General features: G+C 46.2%; 1 protein-coding gene and 1 non-coding gene across 11 annotated transcripts in view; both read right to left on the bottom strand.

The window, feature by feature from the left end:
• Positions 1–13,223, bottom strand: part of SPECC1 (sperm antigen with calponin homology and coiled-coil domains 1) — a 299,046-nt gene that overhangs the window by 11,936 nt on the left and 273,887 nt on the right. For 8 of the 10 annotated variants that reach the window (XM_063656241.1, XM_054458481.2, XM_054458479.2 and 5 more), the window contains one exon: positions 5,758–5,874. The exons of the other annotated variants lie outside the window; for them this stretch is intronic. In XM_063656241.1, coding sequence (XP_063512311.1) covers positions 5,758–5,874 — 117 coding nt within the window. The remainder of the gene's footprint in view (positions 1–5,757; positions 5,875–13,223) is intronic. 10 annotated transcript variants of the gene reach the window in all.
• On the bottom strand, positions 12,655–12,760 carry LOC129018464 (U6 spliceosomal RNA). The gene has a single exon (XR_008495290.1). It is a non-coding gene; the product is annotated as a U6 spliceosomal RNA (small nuclear RNA).

Raw genomic sequence — 13,223 nt, 5'->3', positions numbered from 1 at the left:
AAAATCCTGGGCTCAAGGGATCCCCCGACCTCAGGCTCTGGAGTAGCTGGGATTACAGGTGCATGCCACAATGCCTGGCACCGCTTGTGTTTTCACAGGGTGCTGCACGCTGTTTCTTCTGTGTTCAATATCTGTTGTGAAAACACAAGCGGAGCCAGGCGTGGTGGTAACATGCCTGTAATCCCAGCTACTCGGAAGCCTGAGGTGGGAGGATCCCTTGATGAAAAACTGTCTCAAAATACCCTGAAATAGTATACAGAGTGACATGGAATATAGAGAGGGGGTTGTTTTTTATTCACAACAGTAACTTTTATTCATTTTTGCAGCAGCAGAACATCTGTGACCAAGTGTTATTATCTCAATGCTCTTTCATTTGATCACTGTCACCACCACTGTGCAGAGGCCACCTGGAAGGCAGAAGCCACAGACAAGCAGCAGCTCCGAAGGGCCTCACTTCCCCCACGGGCTGTAAGCTTCAGATGCAGCTCAGCCCACAGGGGCCGGGCAGGGTGACGCCATCACTGCTTCAGTCTGCCCTGGTCGGGGGAGGATGGTGCAGGCCTGGGACCTTCCAGTTCCAGGACAGCCTAAGTGCCCAACCTGTGGCAAAACTCTTAGTCAAAAGCAGGGATTGAGGGGTTGGGCTCGTTGGGCCTCACACTCAAAAATGACGGGAGAAAGATGCCAATCCTAGAGTTCCCCCTCTCAGGGTCACACTTCATTCATTTCAGACACTGACATAAGCACGCTCCAGTCCACTACCTGAGTCCGTCTGGACTAAGCAGAGAGTTGCATAGGTGGACAAGTGAATGCCCTTTTTATTGAAAACAATAAAAACAAAAATGGCTGGGCACAGTGATTCACCACTGTAATCCCAAAACTATTGGGAGGCCCAAGCGAGTGGATCACCTGAAGTCAGGAGTTTGAGACCAGCCTGACCAACATGATGAAACCCCATCTCTACTAAAAATATAAAAACTAGCCAGGTGTAGTGCCGTGTGCCTGTAGTCCCAGCTACTCGAGAGGCTGAGGCAGGAGAATCGCTTGAACTCGGGAGGCGGAGGTTGCAGTAAGCTGAGATGGTACCACTGCACTCCAGCCTGGGTGACAGAGTCAGACTCTGTCTCAAAACAGCAACAACAACAAAATGACAAAATCTTTCATGGACTGTAAATCTCACCCTGTGATCATATATCTCTTTACTATCATAGAAGACATGCTTGTTAGTTTTTATCAGAAATTCCCTACTTAATACCAATGTCAGACATAGTTTAACTGCTTCCATACAGGTGGGGACAGCTCATAATTTCTATACATTCTGGGCTATCAACAACTCTATCACATACTTTTTAGATTTTAATTTTAATAGCTTTACAAACATTAAAGGCTTCTCTTGGTGCCCTTTCTGATGTATGTGTAAATTTAAAAAAAAAAAATGCCCTGGCACTGAGCACATAGGGGAACACGGCTCCAGGCTGGGGCTGGACACATGTGCCTCTCATCCTGATGACCCAAGGTATGTGCTGTATTCACATCCACTTGCTCCCTGTGATACCCAGCTTCTAATATACTTTTAGGAAATCTTCCCTGCTCTTTCCCCTCTCTGCTCTAGTAAGATTCTCCCCGTGTGCTCAGTTTTATATGGTATGAGTCTGCCTGTTGGGATACGTTACTTTGAAAACCCACACCCATAACTGTGATAGATACGGCCTCTCTCACCAAAAAGAACGCCAGCATCCCCCAGGGCAAGCCACACACCAAGAAGAGGCGAAATGTCACTGCAGCCACTGTGGCTCCTCCAGAGTGTGGCCAGGATGGGGCATTTAGGAAACAGGAGGCTGGTTGTTCCTTCAGAGAGTGGCAAACGGGCTGTAATTAGCAAATAAAATCCTAGGCTATGGGACACAACCCAATTCAAGATTACTGTAAGGCCAAACAGATCCTAAAATGAAAAATTCCAGACATCCAGGGCTGACTCGGACTCTCATCACAGACCCACAGTCTTCCACATGCTGCCTTACACACTCCCTGGTGGTTGGGTGATTGGTCTGGAGAAGAAATTCAACCCTGCATGTAAGGAGCAGGGGCCTATGCCATGGCCTCAGCCTGCCCCCACTGCGTGCTGCCGCGGCTGCAGGAGGCCTGGGCAGCTGGCGGAGCCTCCGCGCTCAGAATCGCAGAGACTAGTGCCAGACACAGGAGCTCTGGCCCAGGAGGCAAGGCTCACAGTTTGGAGCCTGAGAACAAACACTTTTAGGTCCATAATTTTCCAATACAGCCATGCTGATTCAAGGACAAAGCAGCCAGTCTGTCTGGGTGACTGCAGGGAGTGACCCACACACACTGTCAGGAGGACGTAGGTGTGTGCGTGTGTGGGCTTCACCCACCACAGTGTTAGAAAGGCCTTCTGACTATTTTCAGTGCTTTCATGCCCACTATTTCCTCAGTTATCTCCACAACATCATATCAGAAAAGCAGACACTAAGACATCAAGAGGGCAGGGAGGGAATGAATGCATAGATCACACCTGTGACCCGTGAGGCTGCTGCAGCCTGTGGCCCCAGCTCAGGCCACCTCTCTGGCTGCTCCTTCCTGGTCCCCTTTGCTGTGTCCTCCTCCTCTACCTCCACAACAAACACTGGGGTTCCCAGGTGTGTTCCTCGGTCCTCCCTCTCTATGTTTCCGTAAGACCAAGGGACTGGGTGCTCTCCTCCACTCTAATGGCTTTAAATTCCATTTGTGCCCATGCTGTCCAACATGGCAGCCATACATGATGTGGCTATTTAAATTAACATGAAAATTGAAATTAAAAATTCAGTCTTCAGTCACATCTGCCACATTTCAAGTGCTCAAAAGCAGGTGTGGTTGGTGGCTGCCCTGTGGGCAGTGCAGATACACAACATTCCCATCATCTCAGGAACCTGCATTAGACAGCATGGATCTCTTCATGGACGACCCCCAGATCTGTGTTTCAAGCTCTGCTCTCCCATCCAGCTCCGGATTTGCTGTGCAATCGCCTGCCTGCCATCGCCACTTGCATATTTCACAGCACCTCAGACTTTACGTGATTTAAACACAACCTTCCCCCCAGAATGTTTAATAATCCTGTCCAGCCTGCTTCACAAACAAAGCACCCCACAGAAAAGTAATTTAAAGATTTTAATACATTCTGTGATGGTTAATTGTATGTGTCAACTTGGATAGGCACGGTACCCAGATACTTGGCCAAATATTATTCTAGATGTTTCTGTGAAGGTTTTTTTTTTTTCCCCCTTTTTTTTTTTTTTTTTTTGAGACAGGGTCTGTCACCCAGGCTGGAGAGCAGTGGTACAATCATGGCTTGCTACAGCCTCAAACTCCCAGAGTCAAGTGATTCTCCCACCTCAGCCTCCTGAGTAGCTGGAACCTCAGATGTGTACCACCAAGCCCAGCTAATTAAAAAAAAATTTTTTTTGTAGAAATGGGGGTCTCCCTATGTTGCCTAGGCTGGTCTTAAACTCCTGGGCTCAAGTGATCCTCCTGTCTCGGCCGCCCAAAGTGCTGGGATTACAAGTATGAGCCCCCACACATGGCCTGAGTTTAACATTTAAAGCAGGAGACTTTAGGCAAAGCAAATGACCCCACTTAGTGTGGGTGGGCCTCATCTAATCAGGTGAAGGCCTTAATAGAAAAGGCTAACCTCACCCAAGAAGACGGAATTCCACCAGCAAATGGGCTTCACATTGGGACTGTAGTATCAGCTCTTCCCTGAGTCTCTAGCCTGCGGCTTACCCTGCAGATGCTGGACTTGCTAGCTTCTATAATCTCGAGCTAGTTCCTTAGAATAAATCTCTCCCCAGCCCCCACCTCTCTCTCTCTCTCTCTCTCTCTACACACACACACACACACACACACACACACACACTCTCTCTCTCTTTTGGTTCTGCTTTTTTGGAGAATTCTAACACCTTAAAAATTAAATTACTTTGCTCAGTTATTGTCATTGCTATGATCCTTCTTTGTACTTTACTTAAATCCTGATGTGGGATAATCGAAACAGAGCTTTTAAACATATCTATGCCTATGCCCTCCCCATCTCAGAAAATGGCCCTTTCAAACTAGACACCAGGGCGTCATCTTTGACTCCTTCCTCTCCTCCTCCCCTACAACCAATCTGTCACTAAGTCCAGTTGATTCTGTCTGAGACATATTTCGAATCCTTTTATGTCTTTCCGTCTGCTTTGCTACCACCCTTGTGGTTAGTGGGTGAGGCCAAACTAGAGCTGTGGGGAAGCTCTGCGGCCTCTCCCGCCCCAGACTCCCCAGATCAGCCCAGCTATGGGGGTCTGCCCCCTCGACTTCCCTGGATCAGCACAGCCTCTCTGGCCCCACTAACTGCATCCAGCCAACCAGCCTTCTTCCACGGCCTGGACAACACCAAGGTGTTCCCTAGCTGCAGCTGCTCCATAGCCCTGGCTCTGCACTGCTGCCTCCTCTACCTTCCAATGCCGGTTTTTTTTTTTTGAGAAGGAGTCTTGCTCTGTTGCCCAGACTGAAGTGCAGTGGTGCGATCCGCCTCCCAGGTTCAAGCAATTCTCCTGCCTCAGCCTCCCAAGTAGCTGGGATTACAGGTGTGCATCAGCACGCCCAGCTAATTTTTGTATTTTTAGTAGAGATGGAGTTTCACCATGTTGGGCAGGCTGGTCTTGAACTCCTGAACTCAGGTGATCCACCCGCTTCGGCCTCCCAAAGTACTGGGATTACAGGCGGGAGCCACTATGCCCAGCCCCAACGCCAGTTTTGACATCACCGCTGCAGTCTCCCTGGTCTAAATGTGATCCCCATCACTCAGTCTCACAGCACTGAGTTTCTCTCTGGGCTCTTGGACCACTTATCCTTGCTAATTTATAATTTTACTTGTTATAAGTCTACTCGCTTATTATCTGTCTAGCTCATGAGGGCACAGAACATCTCTATTGTTGATTGTTTTCTTATGATAGTGCCCGATGCTTGACAAGAAATTCTTGAGTGACCAACAGCAGGACCCAGCACAGTATTTTCCAAAGTATGCTCTGTGGGACATTTTGTAGGAGATTCTAGGTCAGGGGTTGGCAAACTGCTGTCCCAAATCTGGTTCATAGCCTGTTTTTGTAAATAAAGTTTTTTGGGACACAGCCATGCACATTCATTTACAAAGTGACCAATGGCCTCTTTAGCCCGATGGTAGAGTTGAATAGTTGTGACTGGACCACCTGACCCACTGAGTCTATTACATGGCCCTTAACAGGGAAAATCTGCCAACCCTTGTTGTGTGATTGTAGTAAAACAGACAAATATAAGTAAAGACATTAAGTGGATCTGATCTATGTTGGGTTAAACAGTCACATAGATTTCTTAATGTAGGACTTCTTGAAGTCTTTAATGTGTTAACAGGCACCATGCTCTCCGAAAATGTGATGCAATATACAGTGTCCAAGACTTATTTGAACAGGGAATTCTTTTTGTTGGTGCTTGCTGGTTCTTTGGAATAGGCTTTGAAAAATGCTGGCCAAGGTCTTGAAACCATGAAGGTGAGATTCCTGAGAAGGGAAACTGAGGAAGATTTGCTGAGGATGGATATTCCATGGTGCAGTCAAACAGTCAGGAGTTATCTGTACCTGGTATCAATATCCCAACTTCTACTTCAGGCCTGTAAGCCCCTACCACAGTGGGGTTTATCAATTAGGAATCCTCCTGCATTTCTTAGAGGATAACCAAGGTGACAGGGCCATGACTTACTTTCTCCTGACTATTCAGCTCCTGGTAGGGGATGTGGGCAGGCAGGTAGGTGTGGAGCAGAGCACAGAAGGCCAGGCCATCGCTCCAGCTGCTGCTGAAATTGGTGATGTCAATGTTCTGCAGGAAAGAAAAGTAGTAATAAATACTATTGCAAACTGTGCAGTATCACAGATGAGGAAGATTGTGATAAGATGGGAATCTACACAAAATCAATGTGCAAAAATCACAAGCATTCCTATACACCAATAACAGACAAACAGAGAGCCAAAATCATGAGTGAATTCTCATTCACAAATGCTACAAAGAGAATAAAATACCTAGGAATCCAACTTACAAGGGATGTGAAGGACATCTTCAAGGAGAACTACAAACCACTGCTCAATGAAATAAAAGAGGACACAAACAAATGGAAGAACATTCCATGCTCATGAGTAGGAAGAATCAATATCATGAAAATGGCCATACTACCCAAGGTAATTTATAGATTCAATGCCATCCCCATTAAGCTACCAATGACTTTCTTCACAGAATTGGAAAAAACTACTTTAAAGTTCATATGGAACCAAAAATGAGCCTGCATTGCCAAGACAATCCTAAGCAAAAAGCACAAAGCTGGAGGCATCATGCTACCTGACTTCAAACTATACTCCAAGGCTACAGCAACCAAAACAGCATGGTACTGGTACCAAAACAGAGATGTAGACCAATGGAACAGAATAGAGCCCTCGGAAATAATACCACACATCTACAACCATCTGATCTTTGACAAACAAGACAAAAACAAGAAATGGGGAAAGGACTCCCTATTTAATAAATGGTGCTGGGAAAACTGGTTAGCCATATGTAGAAAGCTGAAACTGGATCCCTTCCTTACACCTTAGACAAAAATTAATTCAAGATGGATTAAAGACTTAAATGTTAGACCTAAAACCATAAAAAACCTAGAAGAAAACCTAGGCAATACCATTCAGGACATAGGCATGGGCAAGGACTTCATGACTAAAACACCAAAAGCAATGGCAACAAAAGCCAAAATTGACAAATGAGATCTAATTAAACTAAAGAGTTTCTGCAGAGCAAAAGAAACTACCATCAGAGTGAAGAGGCAACCTACAGAATGGGAGAAAATTTTTACAGTCTACCCATCTGACAAAGGGCTAATAGCCAGAATCTACAAAGAACTTAAACAAATTTACAAGAAAAAAATCAAACAACCCCATCAAAAAGTGGGCAAAGGATATGAACAGACACTTGTCAAAAGAAGACATTTATGCAACCAACAGACACATGAAACAATGCTCGTCACCACTGGCCATCAGAGAAATGCAAATCAAAACCTCAACGAGATACCATCTCACACCAGTTAGAATGGTGATCATTAAAAAGTCAGGAAATAACAGGTGCTGGAGAGGATGTTGAGAAATAGGAACACTTTTACACTGTTGGTGGGACTGTAAACTAGTTCAACCATTGTGGAAGACAGTGTGGTGATTCCTCAAGGATCTAGAACTAGAAATACCATTTGACCCAGCAATCCCATTACTGGGCATATATCCAAAAGATTATAAATCACACTGCTATAAAGACACATGCACACATATGTTTACTGCAGCACTAATCACAATAGCAAGACTTGGAACCAACCCAAATGTCCATCAATGATAGACTGGATTAAGAAAATGTGGCACATATACACCATGGAATACTATACAGCCATAAAAAAGGATGAGTTCATGTCCTTTGTAGGGACATGGATGAAGCTGGAAACCATCATACTGAGTAAACTATCACAAGGACAGAAAACCAAACACTGCATGTTCTCACTCATAGGTGGGAATTGAACAATGAGAACATTTGGACACAGGGTGGGGAACATCACACACAACGGTGGGGCCTGTCGTTGGGTGGGGGGAGGGGGGAGGGATAGCATTAGGAGATATACCTAATGTAAATGATGAGTTAACGGGTGCAGGACACCAACATGGCACATGTATACATATGTAACAAACCTGCACGTTGTGCACACGTACCCTAGAACTTAAAGTATTATAATAATAATAATAATAATAATAATAATAATAATAATATAATAATAATAAAAGATGGGAATCTACCTTTGGATTTTTCAGTAAGGCAACATAAGAATAAACTTCCCAAATTTGCTCAGAGTACATTTTGTTTTGGTACCAGGAATGGCCTGGTGTTGCCCAAATCCATTCACAGAATAGCATTGAGGAAAAGCCTTCAGTGCTCAAAACAGTAGAGGATTTCTGTCCATCCCTCAGGAGAGTCATTAAAGGCTCAAAGATATCTTATTCTCAAATTAACCTACCTGATTAGTTTTGTACATGCCAGCATTTCCCAGACTTATTTGGTCAAGGAGGAATCACTACCACCACCACCATCATCAGTACCTTCACAACCATGACCATCATCCCCACCACCGTCATCACTACCACCATCACCATCTCTGTATAACCCCAATTCACAACAAGCAGACCAAGATGAGAAGGTCTTAAAGACCTACAAGGCTGTCTCTGGATTGCTCTTCCTACCACACTCTTCTCCCCACAATGTAGGAGGCTTCTCAGGGGGAAAAGAAAACCCGTCCTGCTCAGCAGCCCCGTCAGCACACCAAACAAGCAGGGAGCATGAGGCTGCATGGGGAGAAAGAAGCTCCTCCATCAGGATGGGTGCAGCCCCCAGCAGCTGCTTGGTACACAGTGATAAGGAAACTAAAATCCAACTCTAGCTGGGCATGGTGGCTCACGCCTCTATTCCCAACACTTTGGAAGGCTGAGGCAAGTGGATCACCTGAGGTCAAGAGTTTGAGACCAGCTTAGCCAACATGGTTAAACCCCGTCTCTACTAAAAATACAAAAATGAGCCAGATGTGGTGGTGGGCACCTGTAATCCCAGCTACTTGGGAGGCTGAGGCAGGCAAATGCCTTGAACCTGGAAGGTAGAGATTGCAGTGAGCTGAGATTGCACCACTGCACTCCAGCCTAGGTGACATTCTGTCTCAAAAAAACAAAAACAAAAACAATTCAATTCTAACTCCCTGCCCATCGAGACGGTGGCTTCTGAAGACTCCTGTACCGGTCCCCTAGGCCAGCTGGGGACTCCAGTGCATCCCCACCTCTTAGATCCTCAGTCCTGTCAGCCACCTGCTCACCCCAACAAGGTTTTCTTCCCTGGATCCACAAAGGTTGTCCCAAATGAAGCATCAAGCTCCCAAGCCTGCTAAAGCTGGGAGCTCAGGTTGTTTAAGCAGGGGCCTTGCAAGAGATTGCAGAAGCGGGGCATAGCTTGGGCTTGGCTGAGTTTTAGGTCTGTGTTGGGTTTTGGGACAAGAAGAATTGGGCAAGTCTAGGGTTCCTTCCTGCACTCTCCCCACAGCCACTGAGGAGCTCTTCCTCTTCTTGCCCTGTCCTGGGAAATGTGAAGCCAGCAAAGTTGGAAAGCTGTGGTGGATGCTGCCTCCCTCCCACAGGGTGGACACTGACCACTGTTCCCTCCCTCTGCCCAGATGGCCAAATGCAACCCTACAACAAGTTAACTCTCTGACTGCCCTGGGAAGGTCATTTAGGGTGTTTCTATCAGAATCAATTTCTAACTGAAAAGGAGAGGCAGGGTGAAGAGGAATAATGCATGACATTAAGATGGAATAAGAGAAGGAGGTTTGATGGAACTCTCCTCAAAGTGTGTGTAAAGAGGTTCTGGAGAACATGCATAGGGTGGAGATGTGTACTAAAATATGATACCATGTTTCCTGTGAAGTTTCCTTAGGGTTCTGGAAGCAAATAATCTTAGGCAAAAAAAGCCTATAACCTCATTTAGGTTTTTAATCTAGATTTTTTGAGGGTTATTTCAAGCTAGCCTGACCCTTAGCAATAAGGTTGGTCAAATATCTCATTTAAAACTGAGGTCAAAAGAGATGGTGTCACATGTCACATGTACGGTTTACCTGAATGACACAGATACAAAGAATCTGTCCCTGATTTTTTGAGGGTTATTTCAAGCTAGCCTGACCCTTAGCAATAAGGTTGGTCAAATATCTCATTTGAAACTGAGGTCAAAAGAGATGGGGTGTCACATGTCACATGTACGGTTTACCTGAATGACACAGATACAAAGAATCTGTCCCTGTCTTCCCAGCAAACCTCTTCTCAGTTCTAGTCAGCATCCAGGATGACCCTGGTGGGCCCCAGAATGTCCCCCAAAAGCACCAGCTTTCAGGAAGACAGTGTTCTGGAGTCTGCTTTGCAGTTACATTTCCCCAGCGAGGAGTATCTGGCTGAAAGCAACACACAACCATAATAACATCTCTTCATCTTGGCTTTCATGACTCAAGCACAATCAACTTTCAGCAGTCGCTAAGCACATCAGCATTACGTAAAAGCCTGAGGATGCCTTTTGTTGGGAGGGCCCCATCTTGTAACTTCTGGGGCCACTGGGAAGCTAATCCTGTGGACTTTTGGCTTCAAAGTCTCTTTGGGTTCGACAGCTACCTGATGAAACCTGGACACTGCTTTAGAAATGAGGAATGCTTTCATTTTACACTTTCTGAAGAGGTTTGTAGGTTACGGAGGCTGAGGTGAGTGGATCACCTGAGGTCAGGAGTTCGAGACCAGCCTGGCCAATGTAGTGAAACCTCAACTCTACTAAAAATACAAAATTAGCTGGGCATGGTGGCAGGTACCTGTAATCCCAGCTACTCAGGAGGCTGAGGCAGGAGAATTGCTTGAACCTGGGAGGTGGAGGTTGCAGTCAGCTGAGATAGCACCACTGCACTCCAGCTGGGGTGACAGAGATTGACTCCGTCTCAAAAAAAAAAAAAAAAAAAGATGAAAAAACGACAGGTGGTGGTGGGGCAGTGGGGTGCCCCATCCAGTTCACTGAAATCATTCAAACCAGATGTATGGACATCAAACCCTGGGAAGGTGAAAACAAGGAGGGCCTCTAACAGAGGGTCTGGTTTCTGCTTTCCTCTTTGGAAGGGCAAAGAGCACTGTGGCCCCTGCCAGTACTGAGCTCCCCCTTCCTTCCTCTGCCACGCACAGGCTGGCTGAGACCCTATCTCCAAACCCATCTCTTGCAGTGCTGACCTGGAGGAAGGAAAGCCAGGCTTTATATCCAGAAACTCGTTTTGACGTTTACATTATGCTGATCTCAAGGCATCTGTGTACACAAGGCAAGCGCTTGCCCTGCCTGGAAGTGTTCTTTCCCAAGACCAATGCTGACGGATACTAGATCGTTTCCAACAGAAAGGCAACATTTTAAATAGAAAACCAAATGCTCAATGAGCAAGACCAAAGTCCTTTAAGTATGAGTCCCTTGGCTGGGTGCGGTAGCTCACGCTGTAACCCCAGCACTTTGGGAGGCCAAGGCAGGCAGATCACTTGAGCTCAGGAGTTTGAGACCAGACTGGCCAACATGGTGAAATCCCATCTCTACTAAAAATACAAAAATTAGCTGGGTGTGGTGGCACATGCCTGTAGTCCCAGCTACTTGGGAGGCTGAAGCAAGAAGATCGTTTGAGCCCAGGATGCGGAGCTTGCAGTGAGCCAAGATCATGCCACTGTACTCCCGCCTGCACGACAGAGTGAAACCATCTTTAAAAAAAAAATGGTGGGCTGGGAAGGGCAGTGGCATTTGCTGAGTGCCTGTGATAAGCCTGTCACTGTGCATTTTCTCATTTACAGCCATGCACGATGACTAGTGTTATACCCATTTTACAGATAAAAAAGCCAGAACAAAAAGAAATATTTCTAGTGCCAGAGTCAGGGCCAGAACGCCAGCTCCATTTGCCTCTGAAGCACATGTCCCGTTTGCAGTGGACACTGCCAACAGAGAAGGGTGAGGAGAGGAGAGGACACCAGGCAGGGTGGCTGCGGCATGGACGTCAGCACTGTTGGCAGCACTGAAAGCAGACCCTGCTGAAAGAGGCCCTGCAGCTTGCTCAATTCACGTCTTCGACAAGAGTGAAAGGCAAGGCTGAGGGTGGGAGAGGGCAGATTCTAGAGGAGTGAGTGGTGAAACTTTGGTTCCTTCTTGTCAGTTAAAGAAACTAGAACCCCATTTTCTGAGGCCAGGCCAGGCCCATCAGGAACAGACTCTGGGGTGGATGGCATTGCTCTCTGCACTGGTGAATGCTACCGCCCCAAGGAACTTGTGCATCCAAACGGGCCAGGTTCTCCTTCTCACCCTTCCTCCCTCCCTTCCTAAATTCACTTTAACACTTGCTAAATCCTTCTTTTCCAAAAACATGAGAACATTATATACATACATCTTCTATCATTTCTGATACAAAACAGCATTTTTCTTCATCTGCAAAATCTTCAGAAGCATTTGAGAGGTCAGATGGATCCGAAGCTCAACAATGCCACCATCTCCCACAACCAAGAAGGCGCCCATATGCTAGTTCACTGAACACTGTCAAGAATAGTTTTTGGGCTCAGAGTCAGTGGCCCAGAACTTTGGGAGGCCAAGGTGGGCAGATCACTTGAGGTTAGGAGTTCCAGACCAGCCTGGCCAACATGGTGAAACCTCATGTCTACCAAAAAAATTTAAAAATTAGCCAGGCATGGTGGTGTGTGCCTGTAATCCCAGCTATTCAGGAGGCTGAAGGGGGAGAATTGCTTGAACTCAGGAGGCAGAGGTCGCAGTGAGCAGAGATCATGCCACTACACTCCAGCCAGGGCAACAGAGTGAGACCCTGTCTCAAAAAAATAAATATAAAATACATAAAAATAAAAATCAGGCAAGTGTGGTGGTGCATGTCTGTAGTTGCAGCTACTTGGAAAGCTGAGGTGGGAGAAACACTGGAGCCCAGGAATTCAAGGTGGCAGTGAGCCATGATCACACCAGCCTGGGTGACAGAGTGAGACTCTTTAAAAAAAAAAAAAAAAAAAAAGTTATTTTTTTGTTTTCCTTGTGTAGGGGCCCTGCCAGTCTTCTCTGTATCATTCCCATGTTGGTATGTATGTTGCAAAGTGACCACTAGTTCTTGATCTGTAACTATAAATGGGTCACAGGTTGAGACTAAAGTCTGGCAAGATCAAAGCCATGGTTGAAAAACCAAACAAAATGACTGAAACCCGCAGGAGAGCTCTGACAGTCCAGTGCCTCAGGACAGACTGCACTGGTGGTGCTCTGGGGGCTCGGCCGTATTTGAATGCAGATCCTGGCACTGCAGCAGTGAGACCACACAGAAATGACACAGGAAAAAGGAGAACGTGTACCACCTTAAAAAAGAATTATTATAAAAGTCCAAATCTAGTCAGGCAGACAAGCCCAAGCCCATGGTCAGGAAACACTCTTCTTCCCTCTAAACAAAGTTTCCCTGCCTCAGACTTTTTATTGCTGACATTGGCAGAGGTAGAGGCCACCCAACTACGGTTTGCGACATAACACTCACTCCAAGAACGTTATACTCCTAAATAAAGATGTTCCCTTTCATCTCA

This window comes from Pongo pygmaeus, chromosome 19 (assembly GCF_028885625.2).
Source record: "Pongo pygmaeus isolate AG05252 chromosome 19, NHGRI_mPonPyg2-v2.0_pri, whole genome shotgun sequence".
NCBI lineage: Eukaryota > Metazoa > Chordata > Mammalia > Primates > Hominidae > Pongo > Pongo pygmaeus.
Note: the sequence above shows the minus strand (reverse complement) of the source record. Positions and strands in the feature narration are given on the sequence as shown.